The sequence below is a fragment of the Phoca vitulina genome, unplaced genomic scaffold, assembly GCF_004348235.1.
Source record: "Phoca vitulina isolate PV1807 unplaced genomic scaffold, GSC_HSeal_1.0 scaffold38, whole genome shotgun sequence".
In the NCBI taxonomy this organism is placed as follows: Eukaryota; Metazoa; Chordata; class Mammalia; order Carnivora; family Phocidae; genus Phoca; species Phoca vitulina.
The window spans coordinates 7981951-8008792 of NW_022589741.1; the positions used below are offsets into that span (position 1 = coordinate 7981951).

The 26842-nt window shown below is 38.2% G+C and overlaps 1 protein-coding gene across 1 annotated transcript in view; it reads left to right on the forward strand.

Annotated features, from left to right (window-relative positions):
* CUNH11orf53 (chromosome unknown C11orf53 homolog) overlaps nt 1-26842 on the forward strand; it is a 396668-nt gene that overhangs the window by 284111 nt on the left and 85715 nt on the right. Inside the window, exons 9-10 of the mRNA XM_032428142.1 lie at nt 891-952; nt 12219-12338. Of these exons, the coding sequence (XP_032284033.1) occupies nt 913-952; nt 12219-12338 (160 nt within the window). The 5' untranslated portion in view covers nt 891-912. The remainder of the gene's footprint in view (nt 1-890; nt 953-12218; nt 12339-26842) is intronic.

Consider the following 26842-nt stretch of genomic DNA (forward strand, 5'->3'; position numbering starts at 1 on the left):
ATACAATCTTTAAAAAAAAATTCTTTCAAAGGGAATACCGGAAATAGGATTGCCAGATTCAGCAAATAATAATACAGGACAGAGAGTTACATTTGAATTTCAGATAAATAATAAATGATTTTTTAGCGTAAGTATCTCCTGTGTTTACACTAAATACTTTATGCTTATATGTTAGTGTAAGTGTGTCCACTGCCATGAGCAAGACAGGCTAACAGCTGAGAAGGGGATGAGTCTGGGAGGTGGGTGACGCGTGGGAGTCGGGGAAGGACAAGAGGAGGGGAGGTCTTTCCTGTCTGGCTCCCCTAATTCCTACCTGAAAGTCACTTGGATTTTGCTGAACTTCGTTTCCTTTATCTTTTCCTTGGGGATAATTGCTTCTTCCCTGTAGACAATTAGGATAACCAACTGAGGTAATGTATGTAAGTCTCCTTCCTGGTGCCCTAAAATAAGCCGTAGTTATTACTCATATTATTCCTGCCTGAGGCAGGAGAAAGAACCAGCACTTCTGTGACCATCTGATGTTTCGTTTCATTTTCATTCCCAAGGCTGTTGTGGCCCAGGAAATGTCACCATAGAAAGGCATCATCAATTGCCATTTTTTTCGACCTAAGAGAAAGTAGCTTGTTTTACAGTGGCTCTCATTTCCTGAAGGCTGAGTCTCACCACCAAAAGTAAAAATGTCAATTCTCTATCTGCTTGTACCACATCTCATATCACATCTGGATGTTTGGACACGTCTAAATGTCAGTTTTTCCAACCTGAATACAGACGCTCGTTGATTTTGTAATATACGGCTGCAAAACTCCATTTGGGTTACTTTATACCCTTACTAGCATTCCTAAAGTGACTTTCCACACATTTGATTGATTTCTTGCTTACTCCCCTTTCAGGACCAAGCAACAAAGGGTTTGAATGATGAAGGTTCAAACCAGGGATCCTGGCAGCTCATTCGGTAACTTCTCTCAAATGGAATCAGTGCCTTGTGTTGTTTTTCTTAGTTAATCGTCATACCTTGAGAACTCAGCAGTGTCGGCGAAGTTTTTCAGCAATAACAGTGGGATTCATTTGCTCGTTCAGCAAGTATTTTTATAGCATGTGACTCCAGGGGGTCAGTCACTGTGCTAGGCACTGGAGAAACGTAATAAACAACAAAAGAATAGAAATCTCTATTCTTTTTGAGCTTACAGTCAAGGGGGATGGACAAGAAAGACTGATAAATACATACTAACATTTGATCTTGGTTAAATGTTTGTAATACATGACAGATCCTCTGTCAGCAAAGGAGCTTAGAACTCCAGAGATAAATGGAACAGGGTAGGAACATGGGCATAGGCCTGCCCACAGCTGTCCTCCACCAGAATGGTATAGACTACATATACTTCATCTTTAGACCACATACAAGTAGGCAACTGTCAAAATAGGCAGCAGGATTGGGCTGAGCCGGTCGGGCTACCAGAGGAATGCAGGCAGACCAGAGGCAGGACTAGATGTGGCAGTAGGGATGAGCATCTCAACCCTAGGTGGTGTGCAGAGCAGTTCTACCCCCCCCCCCCACAAGCCAGGCCAGAGGAGAGACACTGTCTTAGATGGCCTGCGTGAGAGGAAAGGTCACCTAGGGGTCAAGACAGAGGCCCAGGTCCTACCGTAGACTATGAGAGAGACAGCCTGACCCTGGGGCCAGGCATTCATTCATTTTAGAAATATTTATTAGGCACTCACTATGTGCATACACTGTTCTAAGTCCTGGGATGGCAGCAGACAAAACTCCCTTCCTTGTGAAGTTTGCACTTAGAGGTAGATAATAAACACCATAGATAAATGAGGCAAGGAAGGAAGGTAGGGAACTCTGAGAAGATGTTAGCAATTATAAATAAAGTGGTCAGGGTAGGCCTTACCGAGATGACAGCTGTGACGGGAAAGAGGTAAAAGGGGAACGGAGGTGGCTAAACAGGGAGGATAGGATGATTGCAGGTGGAGGAAGCAGCACGTGCAAAGACCCTGAGGCAGGCGTGTGCCTCAGAAACGGTGGGAAGATCAGGTGGCTGGAGTGGAGGAAGCTGGAGGGAGAATAGAAGTTGTTGAGGCCAGAGAGGCAACAGGTGGATGGTGTGCAGAGTAGAAGGAAAAGGAGGAGATACAGAAGTCATGGAGAGAACTTCTGCTTTTCCTGTCAATGACATGGGACGCCCGCTGGAGGGTTCTGAGCAGAGGACCACTGTGGTCTTAGGTGGAAACAAGCTCGCTCTGACTGCTGTGTAGAAAGTAGACGGCAGAGAAGCCAGGGCACTTTCTACGCGGGACACATCAGGTAGGTCGGTGCCCCCGGTACGTTCCTTTGTCTAAGAACGAGATGGATGACAGAGCCAGAGGCAAGGCAGTGGCTGCGGCAGATGGGGACAAAGCCACCTCAGCTGTGGGAGAACCAGGCCGAGAAGATAGGGGTCACAGAGATTGGTGGCTCTCAACCTCAGGTTCACACACATCGCCTCAGGGAGCTTCTGAAAAGGTGATGCAAGACCCACTTACTTATTCCTGGGTGGTGTGTTTTTATTAAGCCTCCCAGGTGAGTCTAACGTGCACCCAGGGCTGAGAACCACGGATGGGGACCATTGCAGGCTGACACACACTTCGTACATTTCTTAAATATTTATTATGCCCAGCTGGGAGCCGCTCTGCCTAGCACATAGGAAGTGCTCAGGGGATGTTACATTATTAACAAGGGGGAGGTCGAAGGTCCTTACCCTAGGGGGTGACATGATCATATCAATGGTTTGGAAAGTTTATCTGACAGCAGTGGGTACAATAACTGTGGCTGGGAAGAGGACCCGGCAAAGGGGAGAACGCTTAGAGCGAGGGTCCTCAGTCTTTAACGAGCATCAGAATCACCGGTAGGACTTGTTAAATCAGCCATTGCTGGGCCCCGCCCCCACAACCTCTGGAGGAGGTCTGGAGAGGGGGCCTGAGAATTTTCATTCCTAACAAGGTCCCAGGCAGTGCTGATGCGGCTGGTCTGAAGACCAGAGCTTAGAACCACACCGCATTAGCCTTGTGTGTAGCAAACGGTCAGGTGAGAGGTGAGGAAGGCCTGACCCAGGTGAGAGGCCATGGAGAGAAGAGAACAGGCTGAGGGGTATTGTGCAGGTCAGTTCAATAAGGACGTTGCAATCGATTGGCTGGAGAGAGGGCTGGGGGGCGGGCCCAGGAGAGGAGGAAGTCCACCAGACGCGGAGGTCCAGATGTGGATGAGCAGCACCTCTTTTAAGTCATTTATGTTAGTTTCTTTGTTAAAAGCAAAAGAGCTTCTTTGTTTTCACTGTACAAGTTTTTGCTTTGTTTTCTGTACTAAATAGTACAATAAATTCCCCTGCCTTGTTTTATCAAATAAAAGAATGCCTGCCAATATCTCTTAGGCTAACATTATAGCTCAATTCCAGAACATCTTGTAGTGGTTATTTCTAACGGGTTCTGGAATCTGTACTTAGGGTACTCCGTGCCTTAACCAACCCACATTTGAAATTGAATTGCTTGTGCACCAGCTTATCAAGGTTATTATGCCTGCAGAATAATTTATAGCAGATGCAGAGCAGGGGGCCCATCCTCTGATACTGTAATTATCTCAGCAATCTATAAACTCAAAGGAGTTTATAGATTTATAGCAAGAAATGCTGTGAAAAGTTTCTATTTTTGACGGACTTTTCTGGTAGATGGAGCAACACAAACGGTTTAAAATGTGTTCCTCATGAAGAGATAAGATGTTGAAAGACCCTGTGATTTAAAAAGCTGGTATCCTGTTGAGGAGCTGTTTAGTCGATTTAATAGTATGTAATTTGGAGAAATGGTACAGACGAGATATCCTTTTTTTGTTATCAGACTAGAGAATCAAGCATGGTGTTCAGACCACCTATTGATAAATTGTACTTTTCTGGGCCTCGCCTCAGACTTTCTCGATATCCTGTGGCCTCAGAATCTGCATTTTAAAAAAGGACCACAGGTTTAAGGGCTGCCCAGAGGGAGTATACTTTGGGTTCAAGCAAAGGAAATCTATGCTAAAAATTAGAGCAAAGAAGCTTCACAACATGGGGGTTTTTTCCCATAATTCTATTTCTACTCACAGTATACATAATCATATTTCAGAGCAGAAAACAGAGGCTCACCCAGTCCCACACCAGCAGCTTGTCTCTAATGTGTCAGCGGAAACTCCAACCAGAAGTCAGGTCATCCTTCTCTTGAGTCAGTGCTATTTTTACCACATTTAATGGGACATTTATGTACTTGATCATTTTGTGTGTGTGTGGCTGTCACCATACCAAAGCCTTTATGGTTATCATACAATTTAACTTGTTTGCCAGCTACAAATTATGTATTTGTTACCTAAAAATATAGGTGAAACCAGTTTGAGCAGAGACTATGAAACCCTTAGGGTTCTTTCTGCACAAGTTTTGGGACCTCCCATACTTGTCTTCTGAAATGCATTCTGTCTTTTCCTGACACTAACAGTGAAGAGCAAGCCCTTTATTTTATTTTTCATTCAGCTTTATTGAAACATAATTGACATATGATAAACTGCACATATTTAAAGTATGCAACTTGATTACTGGTGACATATGACTATATCATAATTGAGAATTTATCACCACAAGTTTCCTGGCGCCCTCTGTAATTCCATCTTCCCCTGCCTGTCCCCCCCGTCACCAGAAACCATTGAACTGTTTTCTGTCACAATAGATTTGTTTATATTTCTAGTTTTAAATATATGGAGTAATATGGACTCTTTTTTTTTTCCTGGTTCTTAATGAAAGAATTGCTAAATGATAGCAATTTTGAGATTCATTCACGTCGTCGTGTGTACAAATAGTTCTTTTCTTTTTATTGCTAAGTAGAATTCCACTGCATGGATCTACCATCATCTATGTAGCCATTTACGTATTGATGGCCAGCAGCATTGCCTGCCATATCCGGCTGCCATAAATAAAGCAGCTGTGGCCATTTACACACAAGTTTTGTCTGAACATGTTTTCAGCTATGTTAGGTAAACACCTAGGAGTAGAATGGCTGGGTCATTTGGTTAGTATATGCTTAATTTTTTAAGAAAGTGCCAAACTGTTTTTCAAAATGATTTTCATCCTTTTTCAATTTCCGCTGGCAGGTGTTATGAGCATCAGTTACTCTACATCCTCAAGGACACTGAACACAGTCAGGCTTTCTCACTGTAGCCAGTCCGGTGCGTGTTCGCGATGATCTCACTGTGGCTTCAGTCTTCAACGTGTATCTTCGAATAAACAGAACTTAAGACTGGAAAATGTGACTCTGGTTTTCAAAGAGAAGGAAAGAAAGGGATAGAAATAGAAGCCAGTGGAGCCAATACCAGTCCCTGTCAAAATTCCAGAACAACTAATCAACCAAGTGGTTAATAAATATTTAGAAGACTGAAAGTATCACTAGCTGCCCACCTGGGCATAATATTAACAATTCCTACTTAGTGAAGATCATTAATATTTTGATAAGACATTATTAGATCAGCAGATAAGAGAGATACTGTAGGTGCTAATCACCAGATGCACTCAATAAAATGTAACAGTTGCTTTTCATTATGGGAAATACTTATGTGTTCCTAGGTTTTCAAATCACGGGCACTTCTGTGTCCTCCTCTGTCTCCCAGCCTCGTGTGTGCCTTCACTTTCATTCTGCTGCAGGGTCTCTTCATTTGTTGTTGGATTATATCCAGGTCCCCCCACAGCCCCGTGTTTGATGGCGCTCATTTCTGTTCAGTGTGTACTTTTCCATTCGCGATGGCCCTCTTCCAATCTCCTACATGTTTTTCCATTTAATCTAGTTGTCAGCTCAGAATATTTTATGAAAAGTCACTTATACATTTCTTCCCCATAAATTGTTATAATTTTCTAACTGGATGGCCTAAACAGCATGGCTTATCATATATGCTTATTCACTACCCTATGTACGGAATGTTCAGTTTGGGGGCAATCTGGTTATCCTGGTCCAAAGGTCCATATCTGCTAATAGATAATGGTTGTCTTTATCCCTTTAATGCCATGGATATTAAACTTGATTCAATTTTAGCCTTATTTTCAATTTTACTTCTGCATCTTAATCCTAAAGCAGTTCTGAATTTAAGCAGATCATAATCTACATAGAGTCTCTTATTATTAAAGTTGAATAGCTTCCCAAACCTGCTTTAGTTGTCAGCAGGAAGCAAATTAGAGAGTTTTCCTAAGTGGGGGGGAGGAAAAAAAAATATCCTTATAGATAATGGGCGATCATGGGATTTTTTTTACCCCAGAATGTTCCCAAGATGCTTCCAGAAATCACAGGATACTGTGCCTTGCTGCATGTTTCTAGAGGAGAAAATAATATTTAAGCAGGGTCAAAATGAGTAAATTTTTATCTTCTCAGCCAACAGAGAAAACTAGAAAAATTGCTTATTACTCTCTTTTTCCTAAACCAAGAAACTAACAACAAGAAACAAGACAGCCCCCTTCCACAATGGAAGGGACCAGTAAGAAGACTCTGTGAGGTCACTGAGCCTGATGTTATTAAAAGAGGAATCCCTACTGAAACAAATAATGCAATATATGTTAAGAAAGAAAAAAAGAAGAAGAAGAATGTAGCAGGAGGGGAAGAATGAAGGGGGGGAAATCAGAGGGGGAGAAGAACCATGAGAGACGATGGACTCTGAAAAACAAACTGAGGGTTCTAGAGGGGAGAGGGGTGGGAGGATGGGTTAGCCTGGTGATGGGTATTGAGGAGGGCACGTTCTGCATGGAGCACTGGGTGTTATGCACAAACAATGAATCATGGAACACTATATCTAAAGCTAATGATGTAATGTATGGGGATTAACATAACAATAAAAAAATTTAAAAAAAAAATAAAAATAAAAGAGGAATCCCTAGCAGTAAAAAAATAAAGCCTTATTTATCCAAAGGATACAAAAATGGTGATTCGAACGGCACACGCACCCCAATGTTATAACAGCATTACCAACAATAGCCAAAATGTGGAGAGAGCCCAGATGTCCATCGACAGATGAATAGATAAAGAAGATGTGGTGTGTATACACACACACACACACACACACACACATATACACGATGGAATATTACTCAGCCTTCAAAAAGAATGAAATCTTGCCTTTTGCAACGACATGGATGGAACTAGAGGGTAGTATGCTAAGCGAAGTAAGTCAGTCAGAGAAAGACCAATACCATATGATTTCACTCCTATGTGGAATTTCAAAAACAGATGAACATAGGAGAAGGGAAGGAAAAATAAAATAAGATAAAAACAGAGAGGGATGCAAACCATAAGAGACTCTTAACTATAGAGAACAAAATGAGGGTTGCTGGAGGGGAGATGGGTGGGGGGATGGGGTAACTGTGTGAAGGACATCAAGGAGGGCACGTAATGTAATGAGCACTGAGTGTTATATGCAACTGATGAATCACTAAATTCTACTCCTGAAATTAATTATATGCTATATGTTAACTAAATTGAATTTAAATAAAAAATTAAATAAATATTAAAAAATTAAGCCTAAATAAATAAATATAAATAAATAAAGCCTTTATGTGGGCACGAAATCAAGGCTAGTTTGGAGACTGTATAGCTAGAAATGTAAGAAAATTATGTTTTTCGTACCTTCTATGAAGATTATTTCCCTTGGATTACATTAATACATTTTTTAACATTCTAAATGTATTTAAGAAGTAAATTTTCAATCCCTGAAAAACAAGATCACATCCAAATAAGTCTACAGGTATACCAATTGTCCATTCCCAACCTGGGAGGCAGTAAGTTTTTGATTTTGTTTCTTTGTTTATTAAAATCCTATAATTTGAACTAGTAGAGTGTACAGAAGCATTTTTCAAAATATAGTTTTAGTATCATAATAAGCAGAGGGGATTGTTAAATGTAGAGCCTTGGGTTCCCTGCAGACCTCTTGAATCTCTGGCGTTGGAGTCTAGGAATCTGCGTTTTTATCAAGCCTCCAGGTGATTCATGTGATTGTTGAAGTTTGAAACCTTCAAAGAAGATATACTGTAGGTCCAGTTTGGTGCTAAGAGATCAGATCATTACATTCACAAGAATAAGCTGAATATTTTTTAGTTTGGAATCAAGTTGTAGTTTGTAAATCATGCTAATCTATTATCTTAAGCCTACTTATAGCCTGGGAATTCCCTACGGATGACTGGAGATTTTATTAAGCTGAGCTTCCACTATGCACTATAGAAAGCCCACCACATTCAATTGCTTGCATATGAATAGCTACATTATGATTTGTCTTTATACTTTGGTACTTTGTGAGCAAAACTTTGATGGGGTTATGGGACTAATTTATCTTAAACTTAACCTGAAAACTTTCTGGGAAAATATGCCTGGTACACTACCTGACATATAATAAGCACTCTGTAAATATTTACTTAATGAAGAAATAAATGAAAGAATAAATGTTTGCTCATTTAATCTTTTCTGCCCCTTCTTGCCCTCCAGTATATCTTATAGTAATTAATATTGTCATCCACCCAGATTTCCAGGCTAAAAATGGGAGAGTTATCCATGGAAGCCACCTTCTCATTTACAAATGATTGATTACTAAATCCCCTCATATTTGTACCATCTAGAATTTTCTCACTTCCCTGGTATTTCCCTAGTTGAGTTATGTGAGATGTTATATATTAGTAAAAAGAATGATAAATCAAATGTATAAGGATAATGAGCATATGTGTGCCTAAGAATATATCCTATAAATATATAAGCATTGTCCTGCAGAGTACAAATCAACTAATTGAAGATTTTAACACAACCCTTTCAGAAACTTTTAAATCAAGCAAAAACAAAAAACCAAACAAGCAAAAGATTATAGATTTGAATAACATGATTGATAAGATCAAACCAACAGACGTATAGAATTTTATACCCAACAGAGAATATGCATTGTTTTTGAGCAAACATGGAATATTTACAAAACTCTGTGTTAAATTACAAATAATCAGCATCACACAGACTATATTCTCTGCTCATCATGCAATAAAATTAGAATCCAGTGACAAAAGACCTTTTTTTTTTAATCTTCTATACCTGGAAACTAAGTAACATACTATTAAATAACCGTTGGGTTAAAAAGAATACCGTAAGGAAAATTACAAAATACTCATAACTGAGAAACAAGGAAATACTACATGCCAAAATTTTTGGAACACAGTTAAACAAGTACTTAGTGGGAAATTTCTCATTTGGAATACGTTTGCTGGCAAACAAGGAAGACTGAAAAAAAATACTAAGCATTCAACTCAAGAATCTGGAAAAAGGAGCAACAAGCACACACCCCCAAAGGACCAAAAAAGGAAACAGTAAAGATAGGAGGGAGAAATCAGTGAAAGAACAAAAGAGAAGTAGAGAAGACTAACTGTCTGAAACTGGTTCTATGAAGAAATGTATAACAGAAACAAACCATTGGTAGAGAGGGTGCGACTGTGCAGGGGTGAGGAGCCCAGCGAGGGAGAGGCGGCGCTCAGGGCAGAGATAGATAACTACAGAATGAAAGGGAGTAGTAACTGTAATATATATAATAGCTTTTAACTTTCAGTTATACTTGATGTAGTATATTATTACACATATCTTTCTATTATATATTGTACTTATGTTATTGTAATTGAACGTGTATATAGAAGCATATAGAATCATGTGATACAGTGTATTTTTACCTTGTATGTAATATATATCATATATTATGTATATGTTATATGTAGTATCTCATATAGTGTTGTGTATATATGTCACATAGTATTCTCTAATTCATAAATTTATATATTATATCCTGTATAAGTACCCAAACAAATTATTACATTATGGAAAAGAGAAGAACAGCTGTATGTGGGGGCGATCTGGCTGCAACATCTGTCACCCCACTGATCGACAGCCAGGGTTGATTACGCTGATCTGGCTGGCTAGGCGGCTGTCCCCTCCCTCCTGCTGAACCAGAAGTTCCAAGAGGATGCCCTTCCCGGACAGAGGAGGACCATTCTTCAGTCAAGGGTCTACGAGTAGCCGCGCTCCCCCGCTGGAACCTCAAAACAAGCTCTCAAGAACAGCTGCAACAGAAACTAAGGGAATAACAGTTACACAGTAACTACATAAACAAAAAGAAAAATATAAAATGGTCAAAATTGGTTCAAAAATAAATTGAAAGCCCAAATAAACAAGTAGCAATTTAAAAAGTGAAATTGTAGTGAGGTTTCCACACAGCAAAAGTCTCAAACCTCAAGATAATTTTAGAGATAAGATGCTATCACATATTCAAAGAACATATCCTTATTTTATATGTCATTATGGAATGTAGAAAAAATAAGAAACACTGTTCAACTCATTTTATGAGACTAGTTTAACCTTGATTCCCAAAGTAGGTAAGAACAGGTCACTGAAGGAAAATTACAGGGCTACGCAGGAACACTAGTAAAAGATCCTAAATAAAAATATTTGCTAAGCAAACCCAAAAGTGTATTAAAAATACACACTATGCTTAAGTGGATTTTATTCCAGAAACCCAAGGTTGGTTCAACATCAGAAATATGTCAGTGTAATTCACCATATGAATAAACTAAAGGACATAAATCATTGGATTATCTCAACTGATACAGAAAAAATAATTCAATAAAATTGAATAACTATATGTAATTTTAAAACACTTCTCAAAAAAACTGGGAATAACAAAAGGAAATTTCCTTAACTTAATAAAGATCAAGTACCAAAAACCTAAAGCAAACATCATTCTTAGCAGAAAAGTTTTAAAACTTTCCGTTAAGATTGGAAACAAACCAAAGATGCTTACCATTATGTTTTACAAAGTCCTGGTTAGTCAGTTACCTATAAGACAGCAAAAAAAAAAAAAAAAAAAAAAAGCTAAGATATAAAGATTATAAAAAAAAATTACTTAAAACTTTCATCATATGCAGAAAATATAATCATCTAACCAGAAAAGCCAACAGAATCAACAGGTAAACAAAAAGAAGTGATGTAAGAGGTTAGCTTTATCACCAGATAGATCAACTTACAAAATTCAGTAGAATTCCTCTATACCAATAATAGTCAATTAGGAAATATTATACCTCTTACGAGTGCAACAAAACCTATACGATATTTAGGATTTTACCTAACAAAGAATACACAGGACCTCTATAGGAAAAAAAAAAGATGTGATGATATGAAGACAAAGCCGTATCCTTTCGTACAATACACAGAGCTAGACTCTGAATCAAATGATAAGCAAAAGAGGAAAATATAGGAAAACTCTTTTGTGACCCAGTAGTGTAGAAAGTCTTATTAAATAAGACTCCAAAATTAGAAGTCATGAAGCAAAAAAAATAAAAAGTTGTTGGATTTGCCCACAACAAAACTAACAAGATGTTGAGCCCTGAGTAAGTCAGAGGCGCTTGGAAACCTCATGTCTGTAATGCATATTCATAATAACTCATGAGTCCTTAGAAAATGGCTAAGATGTGTCTTCATGGGGTTTGGGATCATATGTGTCTTGCTCTTCATAGCTTGGGGACCTCTCACGGTGCCTGGCACATAGTAGGTTCTTAATAAATATTTACTGAATAAACAAGTTTTATTTCCTATTCTACATAGTAAGACAAGGAAATATGTAATATGACTTAGAAATAGTTCTTTAGAAATCCTAAAAATTTTAAGTTTCAGTAATTTAAAAAATATTTGGTTATTTAGAAAATGTATTTATGCAAAATACTTCATTTCTAATTATGGTAGCTAAATAAGGAACTACTTCATTCTTATTTTTACTTATTGTTTGTGGCACTTGGGTCAGTTTTCAGTGTCAGTTTAATCATGTGATTTAGAGTCGTACTCAACGTGAGTTGAAGTTTGCAAACTAAGTTTCATAAGACATTATTGAGTAAATATTTCTCTGAAGCCCAATTATATTATATAATCTGAATTCCTAATTTCTGCTGCTTTGACAGGCCAGACGAAGAGGCAGAGGTGAGAAGAGTAATTCATGACTGACTTATGTCTTAGCTTCATTTCCTATGATTTTACCCCTCCTTGAAACAGCCCTGTCTTACTCTTGACAAGAAGAAAAGCATAATATTCTTACAGTTAAATAGACACAAACAAATATTGGACCTAGAGTCTGTTTGGAATCCTTCTGATTTATTGGCTGTGTTATTTTTCTGCTGCCACAGGGTTTGGAACCAAGCTGTTGGCAGACTGTAGGAACCGGGCAGCTCTCTGTGAATCCAGAAAGAGAAACAGGGGTAACAAATCAAGCCTTCAAAGAGCAAAGCTGATTTCAACGACTGAAGGTAATTTCTGTTCTCTAAAGAGGAAAAAATAGGATTTGATAAATACTCTACAAATATTGCTACAGTTATATAAAGCCTCAGAGTGAACCTACTTCAGACTCATTTCCTCACCCCCAGTCATGCACATTCTTTTTGGTTTTCATACTCTTAACTGTTTTGTTTGCCTAAAGAGGTTGGCATCATGCCTGTAGAGTAATGTTTCACAACTGGTGCTCACTGATTTCAGGTTCTGCACATAGTGGCTTTCGTCATAAGCCAAAGGTAAGGCTTTGTGTGTACACCCTATGGGATAAAACACTTTTCCAGACAATGTTGCTTAGAAGAAGTTACACTGACTTTGCTAATTCCTAGATGGCCCTGCCTACCATCTTGTGTCTTAAAATTACAGAGCAGAACTGTAGCTGGCACCACTGAGACTCTAGTTGAAATTCATTTTCTAAAAACCATGGCTTAGTATCTTCCTATAGCCAAAATGGATGGTTCATTGCCGAACACATTTATAAAAACTCTTTTAGTTGTAAATGATAGAAATCCAACTTCAACTAGCTTGAGCAAGAGATTGGGGTTGGGCGCCTGCGTGGCTGAGTTGGTTAAGCGACTGCCTTCGCCTCAGGTCATGATCCTGGAGTCCCGGGATCGAGTCCCACATCGGGCTCCCTGCTCGGCAGGGAGTCTGCTTCTCCCTCTGACCCTCCTCCCTCTCATGCTCTCTGTCTCTCATTCTCTCTCTCGCAAATAAATAAAAAATCTTAAAAAAAAAAAAAAAAGATTGAGGTTATTTTCTCAGAATCCAGGAAAGATTAAGACAAGAGAAGACCTTTGAAATAGCAGATACCCAGCTGGTTTCAGGGACGATTGAAACTAGCAACCCAAATGCACCCCACCTACCCCTTTTTGTACCCCTCATCTCTCAGCTAAGTTTTCTTCTCTCTCACTAAAGACGGCTCTCTTTTACATAACGGGAAAACATGGGTACCAAAATCTCCTAAGTATTCTTTATAACTTCTAGCACAAAATAAGGACTGACGCTCTCAGTTCTAGTCAAAATCTGCAAAAAAAAAAAAAATGATACTGGCTCAGTTTGGGTCAGATGCTCAGTCACAGGGGTGAGGTCATGTGAGAACAAAGAAGCTCTTACAACAGCCATATAAATAGGGATACAGAGCAGAAAATATTACAGTTGTTCACTTCACAGAGCATCAATATTAAATGTATTAGGATAAAATAAGGGTAATCTGGCTTTCTATGAACCTTATTGAATATCACAAAATATTTTAGTTCAACTCAAGAAAAACCCAGTAGATCTAGAAAAGCTGTATAGAAAGATAACAAATAACAAATTACTTTAAAGCAAAAAGCATTGCTGCAGCTAGAGGGTCATTTCACAATGGCAGAAAGTTTTCTTTAATAGAAGAAATAAAGATTCTTAATACATATATAGCTACTAATTTGACATGAAAATATATAAAGCAAAAGTGACACATGGAAAAGTGGACAAGTCTACATATTTAAAAATATCTTCCTGAAATATATCAGTTCTGTCCAAATTACCTAGATCACCACTGCCAGAAGCAAACATTTCCCATGAGATTTCTTAAGAGCTTAGGTTTCTGCGGTTGGTAGATAATGCCAAGGAAGTCCTGTCTCTGGCACAGAGGGACGAGGTATAGCTTGCAACATGTCAAGAGCACTTAGTTTTCCATCCAGAGTAATTATCCCTAATCCTACTACTGGATATCATCTAGTGACTGGGTGATTAAAAAGCAATGTGGCAAAGAGATCTCTGCCTCACTTTTCTGAGACGAATCCAAGCAGTTGTATGGCCTGTGCAAAAGCATAGCTTCTTATGGAAATGTCTGTCACAGAAACACAAAGGTGGCCTCACAGACCAACAGAGCTTTCAAAAGTTGAGAGAAAGCAAGTCATTTCTATTTCTTGAGGATTTAATATTTTTTTAAACATGAATGGCAAAAAAAAAAGAAAATTTGTGGAATATTACTTTCAATATTATATTTAACAAATCAGCACTTTTAACACATGATTATGATGATTGTACATAAGACAATATCTCGAACTGTAAAGTAGTGGATCTTGGCAAATATGAGGTCCAGGCTGGATGCCCCTGTCACGACTCCTCACCTCTGGGGAGGGACTACTCCCCTCCCCAGAACCAAGCCCCACAAGAGGCCCCAGGACACATGTACAAACTACTTTGATTTAAATTCCACAGACCTAATGCATTAGTCTTGGGAATTAAGTGTACTGGGATCATATCTTGCTCAGATTAAGATCCACATCTTTTTCTTAAAATGTTAAATCCTTTGTCTAAGATCAGAGAATTCCCAAAAAAACTAAGTGTAATGATTACTGAGGGGTAGCTTCCTAATCAAAATACTTTCTTAAACATAAAATTTGAACCTATAATGAAACTTCCCTGGGACCATGCCAAATTTGCATATTCATAATGCTAAAAGGGAATAGAATTAGCAGGCAATAAAGGAAGATAATCAGAGGCCAAGGAACCAGCTTTGATGATCAAAATGCATTTTTATTTAAAATGTTTCACAGATGAAGACACCAGCTTTGAGAAGATGTCATCCGTCCACATTCCCACAGCTAATAAAAAGTAGGATGCACATAACTCGTGTCTGTCCTATTCCAAGACCCACACTAATAGGTAATAGTGTAGTAGGTATTTTGCTGGATTCAAATACATTTACTAAATTCATTTATTCATTTCATTCTTTTGTTCCTGTAATCTTACATTTAATAAATCTTTATGAGCACCTAACAATAAAGGCATTATGCTAGGTCCAGAGAAACAGCAAGGAACACAAAGAAATCATTGTCCTCATAAACATACAGTCTTAATGAAGAAGACCTAATACGATGTAAAAAAAATTAATGTATTTGGGCAAATAAGACTTGAAGGGGGTTTGTTCAGATGAGCACTATATACTGTAAGAAAGTGTCTTAAGCAATAGAAGCTAAACAAATGTGAGTGTTTGAAACAAGAGTATAGAAAGTCAGGATTGGCCTGGTTCCTAATATAATCTTATTATATGCATAATTTTGTAAATGATTTCATCCTACTTCATTGAGTAGATAGATAGATGGGTAGGTAGATAGATGACAGATACACCCATGCATAGATACAAACATAGATGGTAGACAGATGGACGGTGACAGGTGAATCCATGATAGATGATTGGGGATGGGGGTGTAGAAAGAAAACCCATAACTCAGACAGAAAAAGCAAGAATCCTAACTTTGGACCACATTCCTCCTGAAATTCCCTAAATTTTGCTTTCAAAGTATTCGCAGAAACCATTTCTACTTTGTCTGAGAGTGTGATGATCTAAGACGCTTAGCCACTCCTGTGTTAGCCCTCAGGGAGCCTCGCTTACGTTCCTGCCTCGGCGTTCTTTCCTATTCCATGCAGTTCTAAGCAGGAGGCAGCCTCTGCCCAAGCTCGGATGGGCCAGCAGCATCAATAGCCATGGATGCCACAGCTGCTACTTGTTTTCTGTTTGTTTTTGGTGTTCTCTGCTTAAGCTTTGCCATGAGTTCAGACTGACCTTCTGACCATTGGTCTTAATAAGTGAAATTGAGTATTTTATAAGCAGCCAAATGGGATCCATTATCCCTTAGCACACACCATATTCCTTATGCACGTGGGGTGAGGGTGCACGTAGACAAACAGATGGCAGAGCTGGGGTAAGCACAGAACACTCACCTCTGAGGGGTGTTCCTGCATGGCCTTCACAGGGCAGAAACCTTGACCCAAATACACCCACAATCCTCTTCACCCTCTAACACCTAAGAAAAATACACATCCAAGAAATAGATCTCTTATATCCTCAGGCTTCTTGATCCTGATCATTTTTTAAATTAAGAGAAACTTCATTTGGGGGCACCTGGGTGGCTCAGTCAGTCAAGCGTCCGACTCTTGATTTCAGCTCGGGTCATGATCTGTGTCCTGAGATCGAGCCCTGCATCAGGCTCTGCTTAAAATTCTCTCCCTCTGCCCCTCCCCCTGCTCTCTCTCTCTTAAAAAAATTGATTTCTTCATTAATCCCCTCATAAATCCTTTCAGTCAACACTTGTCAAGCACCTATTGTGTTCACATTGCTAGTGGAGAGTTGGGGAAAGAGAAATCTGGGAGGCTCTGGCCTGGAGAAGCACTGTTCATGAACCAGTTCCTGGGTGAGCTCAGGCAGAAAGACATGTCTGTTCACCAAGTATTTCATAACAGTCCTACCCTTCTAAGCAGAATTGTTTATTTAACTTCCTTCTATAGCTGCATACTCTAGGTCTCTAGCTCTGTCCAGGTTTAGGTTTCCAGAATTCACATGAATTTTTATAGTTTTACATTTCTATAGCTTCCCAAATGGAACTCTCTTGTATGAAATGAAAACATAGAAGCACCCAGAAAAACATCAGCTCACATCTTTGAAATCTATAAGAAAGTGAAATAGCAGTAGGGGAAAATGGCCTTTTTAATGCCAATTATGTTATCTCAGCTCTATCTTAAATAAACGGAAGTGGGAACTAGGGAATAAATTCAGCTTTCCAGAAACAGATGTTCCTCTCACTCGGGTACTAGAGTTTGACACTGCTTTCTAATGCACCGAACAATGACATCTAATCACCTTAGGAAGCCAACACTTCTTGATTACTCTGTGCCAGGAGCTGTGCCAGGTGCCAGCGATACATGGATAAATATGACACAGTTTCTGTTCTCAAAGAACTTGGCTTATCAGAGTGAATCCTGTGGCTTCCTCAGAGTTGGTACAGGCAACTATTTAAAAATATATCTCTCCAGTGGCATTATTGGGATGGTCCTGCATCTCTGCCTTAAGCCAAAGAACAAAACTCAAGAGATCACAGAAATCTGGGGACAGTTCTCAGCAAGCAGGTAAGAGCATCACACAGCGGGCTCTAATGGAGTCCATAGGAAATGTGTAGCCTGCTGCTTAATCTGGAAACCAAACACGGGTTGCAAACACTTAAAGAAGAAATGCTTATGAGTGGTTCTAAAGGAAAGTGATGAACAGAATGTGACTTTGAGGGTAGTGAGGAGGCCTGGGGAGTGATGGGTCATACTGTCCTCACAAGATGTCAGGACACCCAGACCTGCCCACCCTAACACAGCTCCCCTGTGGAGCCCAGAGAGCAGAGTGGAATCACTCAATTCCATTAGCACTGTGTTTGTAATATTTAACAAGCTTCCCACCATCCTCAAATAACCCTTGTCAGAGAAACCTGTGGTATAAGAAGTAGTGGAAAAGAGCATTGGTAGCACGCTGTCTGTCCCGAATATTTGGATCCATTCCTTAAGCTTCTCGGTCCGCAGTTTCCTAACCTATAAAATGGGGATAATTTAGTTTGGATTCAATTACCTAAGGAGTGTTGAACACCTACATGATGTACGTAGGGCACACTGCCTGGCTCAGTAAATGTTGGCTTCCCGGAGAAAAGATTTTAGAAGATGCCTCAGGGTACATTTGTAAAGATGATATTTATAATTATAGCAGCCAATGGGTAAAGAACAAATTTGTAAAGCCTCAATACTAAAGACTGGAATATAAGCTGAGTGTTTGGGTGACTGGAAGAGGCCCAGCAAAAAGAATAGAGCATTGTATGGAACTCAGTGCCTCCTGAGAGAGAGCTCTGTAAGTCCCGTGGAAGAAGGGAAACTGTCAAAACAAGCAGGCATTCAGTTTATTCATCAAACACAAACTGAGTGTCTACATTGTGCCTACACCGAGTGACATCCTGTTAAGAAACAGGGACAGAGAAAGAGGTTGCAGCAACAGAAGATTCAAGAGACCCCACGGTAGAGCTCAGTCAAAGGTAGCCACAAGATAGGCCATGGGGTAAACTCCCATAGGAGTAGATCTCCTCTTCCACGGGGTCCCCACCTAACTGATCGATCGTCTTACCCAGGAGAGAGGTGAGAGTTACAAGTTAGGAAACAGGCACTTTGAGCGATGGAGGGATTGCTGACTGCCTAACTACAACAGGTTTGGGCGATGTGGCCTTGTACTTCTGAAAGCTTACCAGCTCTAACCCCAGGCCAGGAAGGACACCACATGCTACAGGACTCAGAGGAGGGAGAATTTGCTTTCAGCTGAATATGTGTCACCTCACTGTAAGAGCAATTTACAGATACATGCTGTCATGGGCTTGAAAAGCAGTTTGGAATGTGATTTGAGTATATATGTATATATACATATAAACACATACATATGTATATAAACACACACATATATATAGTATGTGTGTGTATATACACACACACACATACATGGATAATGGATAATATTGTATCAAGTGCTAGGTTCTGGATGAAATGCCATTCTAACCACTGAGCAACAATAAAGAAAGTCTTTACAAGCTAACAAAGAAATATTAAAGAATCCACCAATCATACCACCTACCAATGAAATAAATTGCTTTTGAGATGCTGCTGAAATAGGGTGAAAAGAATAAGTGGGACTTTATTGTAAGCTCACAGCTCAGTTTGTTCCCGGCAATGTTAACTCTGAACCGTAATGATGTGTGCCCGTTAGTTACTAGCTGTGGCTTTTCTCCAGCCGGGTCTTTGTGCTAGAGAGGAGGATGGCGGTTAATTAAACCGTTAATTAAAATCGGCTATATAAAAGGAATTAGAAAGTAAAGGACCCTTTTCATATAAGATAAGGGGAAACAAGTGGTAGAGTAGATGGTCCCTTCCCTTAGGAAAATCATTCTGAACGAGAAATGGGAAGAAAACAAGTGTAATGATCACCCCAAATGCGGGCTTTTTAAGAGAGACTTTGGGGCCCATTATGGAAAGGGTTTGTTTCAATGCTGTCAACATTCTTGTAAATGTATGGGAGTTTTAGACCCTTCCACTACTTCTTTTAGTAAGACTTCCCAGTGTATGAATTGACTTTCTTTACACAGGCTCGTGATGCACTTCCTTTGATTTACCTACACAACAACCGGGTGTGTAAGAGAGTTTAGGCTTCGGGGGAGATAGATGGTTCTAGACACAGGAGAACATAGGCTTTACATGTTGGCACTGAGCTGCCCATGTGCTCGCATGGCGCTTGCCCTTGCGTCCACACAGCTATCAAAAAGCAAAAAGCGTTCCACTCTGAGAAGTTTCAGTGCTTCCTCCACTTAGGAGCCCACTGGGGTTCTCCATGCTGACCTAGCCACATCAGGGAGAATGGCCATTTCCCTGACCTCCATCAAGTGGAACAGTAAAATGCACAGACATTAACTACTTTATTAGCTTGATGAGTTTTAACCTGTGCACGCACATGTACCCTCTACCTCCCTCAGGCTGTGGAATTATTCCATCACTAGAAAGTTCCCTTGTGCCCCCTTTGACGTAAACCCCTCAACTGTCCCTCCGGGCAGGAATCCACTGGTCTGATTTCTATCACTATAGAGTGGATTTGTGTCTGTTCCAGAGGTTCATATAAATGGAAGAGTATAGGAGGTACACTTTGGGTGTGGCTTCTTTCACTCAGCAAAATATTTTCAAGCTCCATCTATGTTGTTGACCCCATCCGTCATTTCTTCCCTTTCATTGCTGAGTCGTAGGCATTGTATAAACGCCCTATGGTTTACTGATCCATTCTCTTGATAATGGACACTTGAGTTGTTTTCCAGGTTTTGGCTGTTAATATTTGTCTACAGTTTTTGCTGTATACTTACTCATATCCCTTCGGTCAACACCTAGAAATGGAATTGCAAGGACAGAGGATAGATACATGTTTAACTTAATGAGAAATCCTGACCAACATTCGGAGTCATCAGTCTTCTTCATTGTACCATGCAAGTGGCTGTGTTGTGGTACCTCATTGTGTTTTAATTTGCATTTCTCTGATGACTAATGATATTGAGCATTATTTTCACATGCTTATTGACTTTTCAGATCTCTTCCTTTGTGAACTATTTGTCTTTTGCTCACTAGTAAATTGAGTTGCCTCTTTATTATTGAATTGTAGTTCTTCATATATTCTGCTTATAAGTCCTTTGTTAGCTATCTATGACAAATATTTTTTCCTGGTCTGTGGGTTCTCTGTTCATTTTCTTAACTATGATCTTAAGAGGTCTGACCTTTTGGTAATCAGAAGTGTGTAATTTGATGAAAACCTATTTTCATTGTTTTTTTCCTTTATGACTAGTGCTCTCTGGATCCATCTAGAAATCTTTGCCTAACCAAAAGTTACAAAAAGTTACAAAAATATTCTCCTATGCTTTCTTCTAGAACAAAGTTTCCTGACCTTTTTTACCATGTCATCCCCCATGTGAGTTTCCTAAGGCCACCATAACAAAGTAACAAACTAGGGGCTTAACACAACAGAAATTTAGTGTTTTGGGGCACCTGGGTGGCTCAGATGGTTAAGCGTCTGCCTTCAGCTCAGGTCATGATCCCAGGGTCCTGGGATCGAGCCCCACGTCGGGCTCCTGGCTCAGCGGGGAGACTGCTTCTCCCTCTCCCTCTGCCTTTCCCACTGCTCATGCTCTCTCTCTCTCTGTATCTCTGTGTCTCAAATGAAGAAATAAAATCTTTAAAAAAAAAAAAAAGAAAGAAAGAAAGAAAGAAATTTAGTGTTTCACAGTTCTGGAGGCTTGAAGTCCAAAATCAAGGTGTTGGCCGAGCCTTGCTGTCTTTGACAGCCCTCGGGGAGGATCCTTCCTTGCCTCTGCTAGCTTCTGATGGTTTGCCAGGAATCCTTGGCATTCCTTGGCTTGTAACACTTTACTGCAATCTCTTCTCTGTCTTCACATGGCCTTCTCCCCTGTGTGTCTGTCTCTATGTCTCTTCCCCTCTTCTTATAAGGACACTAGTCATATTGTGTTATTGTGTTAGGGACCTACCCTACTCCAGTGTGACCTCATCTTTGCTTCTTAATTATATCTGCAAAGACCCTATTTCCATACAAGATCACTTTGAAGGTACCAGGGGTTATGACTTCAGCCTAAGTTTTTGAGAGACACAATTCATACCAACAGTATTTCCACAGGAGTCTTTTTAGATATTCTCTTTCTAATCAGCCTAGTCCCCTAACATGAAATGTGTTAATATCCACAGATATAATGTATATCTGTCCTTGTACTATGACCCTTTGGAGGGCCACAAACTGTTGTAATATCCAAGATTTTTTTACCCTCCAAGGGCTGATTTTCACCCCCTTTCATATTCAGATATATTAGCCATCTCTAATTCATTTTTGTGTATAGTGTGAGATATAGGTTGGAGGTCACCTCTCATATGGATATCCAGTGGTTCCTGCATTGTTAGTTAAAAGTCTTTCATTTTGTCATTGAATTGCTTTGGTACCATACTCTGAAGGTGTAGTTTTATTTCTGAACTCTTATTGAGCTGTGTGTCTTTACACCAATAGCACACGGTGTGTGTATAATGCAGCTTTATAGTACAGCTCTTCTTTTTAAAGATTATATTAGCTATCATACATTCTTTGAATCTCTAGATAAATTTTAGAAATGACATGCCAATTTTGACACACACACACACACACACACACACAAAGCCTACTGGCTCTTGACTGGAATCATGTTGAATGTGTAGATTAATTTGAGGAGAGTCATCATCTCAGCAATATTGAGTCTTCCAATCCATGATCATGGTATAACTCTTCATTTAATTTAGGTCCCCATTAATGTCTCTCAGAAATATTTTTGTATCTTTGTGTTTTGTCAGTATACAGATTTTACACATATTTTGTTACTTTTACATGCTATTCTAAATTATATTGAATTTATTTTAAAGAAGTTTATTGCCAGTATATAGAAATGCAATTACTTTTTGTATATTGATTTTGAATCCTACAACCTTACTAAACTCACTTATTTGTTCTAGTGGTTTTATATAGATTCTCTAGGGCTGTCTGTATATATAACATGTTGTCTATGAACAAAGACACTTTTTTCATCCTTTTTCAATCAATGTCAAGTAGAAATAGTGAGAGTGAGCATCTCTGCTTTATTTCTAATCTTAGGGGGAAATTTTTCAGATTTTACCACTAAAGAAGAAGTTAGCTGTAGGTTTTTTGTAGATGCCCTTTATCAGACTGAAAAAAAAGTTTCTTTTTACTTGCAGGCTGCTGAGGTTTTTTTCTTAAATAAATGGGTGTTACATTTTGACAAATATTTTTTTCTCTATGGCAATTGTGTGATTTTTGTCCTTTATTTTTCTAATCTGATAAGTTACAGTAACTGATACTGATTTTCAAATCTTGAACCAATCTTATATTTATGAAATAAATATCAGTTGACGGTGAGGTATTAACTTTTTTTATGTCACTGAACTAAATTTGCTAGTTACTTGATAAGGTTTGTGCATATATATATTCATGAGGGAGGTTGGTTTATAGTTTGCCTGTGATGTCATTAGTTTTGGTGCCAAGGTAATTCTGGTCTCATAAAATAAATTGGGAAGTATTATCTCCTCTTCTATTTCTTGAAAAATAATTGTTTAGGATTGGTATTATTTTTCCTTAAATGTTTAGTAGAACTCACCTGCATAACCAGCTGGGCTTTCCATAGAGAATGGATTTTAAATTATGAATTCAATATTTTTCATAAATATAAGTCTATTCAGATTTATTATTTCTTCTTGTGTCAGTTTTGTTAATTTATATCTTTCAAGGAATTTGTTTTACTGAAGTTGTTGAATTTACTAGCATAAATTTGTACATTATATTCCCTTTTTATCCTTTGAATGTCTATAGGCATTTGAATTTTGAAAGTCTGGAGTAGTTTCATTTCTTAATTCCTTATTTTGGTAATTTGCACTTTCTCTCTTTTTTACTTGATAAGTCTTGGTGTTTCTCATTCACTGAACTTGTCAAAGAACCAATTTTTAGCTTCATTGGCTTTCTCTATCATAAATTTTCAGTCTTAATTGATTATGTCTCATGTCTTTATTATTTCTTTTGCTTTGGTTTAATTTGCTCTTCTTTTCCTAGCTTCTTAAAATGAAAAACTCATCATTTCTTCTTTTCTGGTATAAATATTAAAGCTATAAACTTCCCTTAAGCCCTGCTTTAGAGGCATCCCACAAGTTTTTTATATGTTCTGTTTTCATTCATATTTAGTTCAAAATATCTTCTAATTTTCTTTCTGGTTTCTTCTTTTGTCCACAGGTTATCTAGAAGTGTGTTGATTAATTTCCAAATAAATTAGAGTTCTTTTAATAAATTAGATAGCTCTGTTGCTAATTTCTAATTTAATTCTATTATAGTCTGTAGGATTTCTCTCTTTCTTTCTTTTTAAAATTTACTGAGGCTCATTGTATGGTCCAGCATACAGTCTATATTGGTGAATGTTCCATATGTATTTAAGAATGAGTATTCTGTAGTTTTTGCAGATAGTGTTCTATAAAAGTTAATAAGGTCAAGTTGTTCATTTATATTCTTCTGTTCTCTTTTATATCCTTTCTGATTTTTTGTCTACTACATTTCTTATCAGGTACTGAAAGAATGTTCAAATCTCCAAATACAGTTGTAGATTTGTCTATTTTTCCTTTAAGTTTTATCAGCATTACTATCATTTTGTTTTGTAGCTTGTTATTAGGTGCACACACATTGAAGATTGTTATCTTTACGCTATTACCACAATATCTTAGATACTATAGCTTTATAGTAAATCTTGAAGTCAGTACTGTAAGTCTTCCAACTTTCCTTTTGTCCTTTCAAAGTCATTTGGCTATTCTAGGTTCGTTGCATTTCAAAATGAATTTTAAAATCAAATTCTACAAAAATTCTGCTGGGATTTTGATTGGGATAACTTTGAATCTATAAATCAATTTGGGTAGAATTGACATCTTAACAACATTGAGTCTACCAGTTTATGAATGTGATATATATATACATATATATATATACACACACACACATATATGTCGCATTCATATATCATTTATTTAAGTTTTTCATTTCTCTAAGAAATGTTACTTGGTTTTCAGTTACAGGTCTTGCATGTTACCTACTAGATTTATGTCTTTATCTCTAAATATTTCCTATTTTGATATGATTGTAAATGGTAGGGTTTTTTTCTGTTTCTGATTGCTCATTGTTAGTGTAAAGAAATGCAGTTGATTTTTGTATATTGATCTTATATCAGGCATTCGCTTATAAGTTCTAGTGCCTTTTTGTAGATTCCTAAGATTTTTCCATATAGATGATCAAGTAGCTATGAATACAGACAGTTTTATTTCTCCCTTTACAGGCTGCATGCCTTTTATATCTTTTCTTTGCTGTATTACATGTCTAGAACCTTCAGTGCAGTGTTGAATAGAAGTGGTGAGAGCAGACATCCTTGTTTTGTTCCTTATTTTAGAGGAAAAGTATTCAACATTTCACCATTAAATATGATGTTAGCTCCAGATGCCCTTGATCAAATTGAGAAAGTTGTCCTCTAGTCCTAAGTGGCTGAGAGTTTTTATGAAGAAATGAATGTTAAATTTTGTCAGATACTTTTTTTTTTGCATCTATTAAGATAGACAGTTTTTCTTTTTCTTTTCTCTTTTTTTCCCCAGTCTATATCATGGTGAATTATATTGATTGATTTTCAGAGGAATTATTAACCTGGCATTCTTGTGATAAGCTCACTTGGTCATGATGTACTATTTTTTATGTATATTGTTGGATTCGATTTTATAAATTTTGTTAAGGAATTTTTCAACTATGCATTTTTCTTTTCTTGTGATGTTCATGCTTTGTCTGAAAATGTTTTAGCTTACACCAGAGTAAGGCTAGCCTCATAGAATGAATTGGGAAATATTTCCTTCCTTTCAATTTCTTGAAGATTTTATAGAGAATTGCAGTTATTGATTCTGTAAATATTTGGTATAAATCATCAGTGAAGCCATTTGGGCCCGGATTTTGGATATGTGTGCAGGACAATTTTTAACCTCAAATTTCATTTCTCTAGTAGATACAATTTGTTTGGGTTACCTCTTTGTTCTTGAATAAGTTCTGATAGTTTGTATCTTTCATGAAGTTGGTCCTTTTCATTTAAGTTGTCAAATTTATTGGCATAACGTATTCATAATATTCCTTCATTATCTTTTTAATATCTGTAGAATTCTTACTGATGACACCTCTCTCATTCCCGATATTGATAATTAATGCTTTCTCCTTTTCATTCCTGATCAATGTGGTTTGAGCTTCATCGGTTATATTTGAACTTTTTCAAAGAACTAACTTTTGCTTTCCTTGATTTTCTCTATTGCTTTTCTGTTTTCAACTTCACTGATTTCTGCTCTGCTCTTTATTACTTCCTTTCTTTTCCATATTTTAGATTTCATTTGCTTTTCTTCCCCCAAGTTTTGTAATGTGTAGGCTGAGGCCACAAATCTATATAACATCTTCTTTTCTCTTATAGGTGTTTAGTGCTATGAATTTCCCTCAAAGTAACAGTTTAGCAGCATCCCACAAATTGTAATATGTTGTAGTTTCATTTTTATTCAGTTCAAAATACTCTCTTTTCCTTTTATTTCTGCTTTGACCCGTGGGATATTAAGATATATAAATGGCAAATAAGCATATGAAAAGTTGCACATATTCATACACAGACTTGTATACAAATGTTCATAGCAGTTTTATTTGTAATAGCAGAGAATTGGGAGTGATCTAAATGTACATCAACAAGTGAATGGATTTTTTGAAAAAACCAAAAGTGTTCATATAATGGTACACTTCTCAATAGTAAAAGGGAATAACTATTGATACATGCAACAACATGAATGAACCTCAAAATTATGCTGCATGACAGATGAGAGATAAGAAGAGCATGCACCGTACGGTTGCACTAATATAAAATTCTGGAAAATGCCTGGCACAAAGCAGATGACTTGGCTAGGGAAAGTGAGAAAGGACAGGGAAGGGCAAGAGGGAAGGATTCCCAAGGGGCAAGAGGAAACTTCTGGGAGAAATGGACATGTTTATTATGTTGACTGTGATGATGATTTCACAGGTGCATACATGTGTCAAAGCCTATCAAATTTTACACATTAAATGTATGTCATTTATTGCATGTGAACTATACCTCAACACAGCCCCTAAAGAAAAATGCAATCCAGAAAAAATACTGTGGCAGCTCTGGTGACTAGATTATCTTGTCAGAGTCTCCCTCTTTCCCTACTTCAGGGGTTTTGCAGCCTGACTCAGTGTCTGTGTCTTCTTGCTCCTCTCCTACCCCCTCTGTTTCACTGTCCTCTGTGTGTGTGTGTGTGTGTGTGTGTGTGTGTGTGTGGTATTGAAACTCCTTAAGAGAAGATCCCTATCGATACTCATGAAGGAGCCTGGCTACCTCAGAGGTCATGAGACCTTGTTTATCTGGTGTATGGGTTGCCCTTGTTAGATTAGTGTGTGCAGTGTCTTGTTCAATCTGTTGTCATCAGGGCGCCATGAAGGAAAGCAAAGTAACCTGCTGAGAGGAAGTGCCTTTGGCTGCCTCCCTGAGAGAGGGCTGTG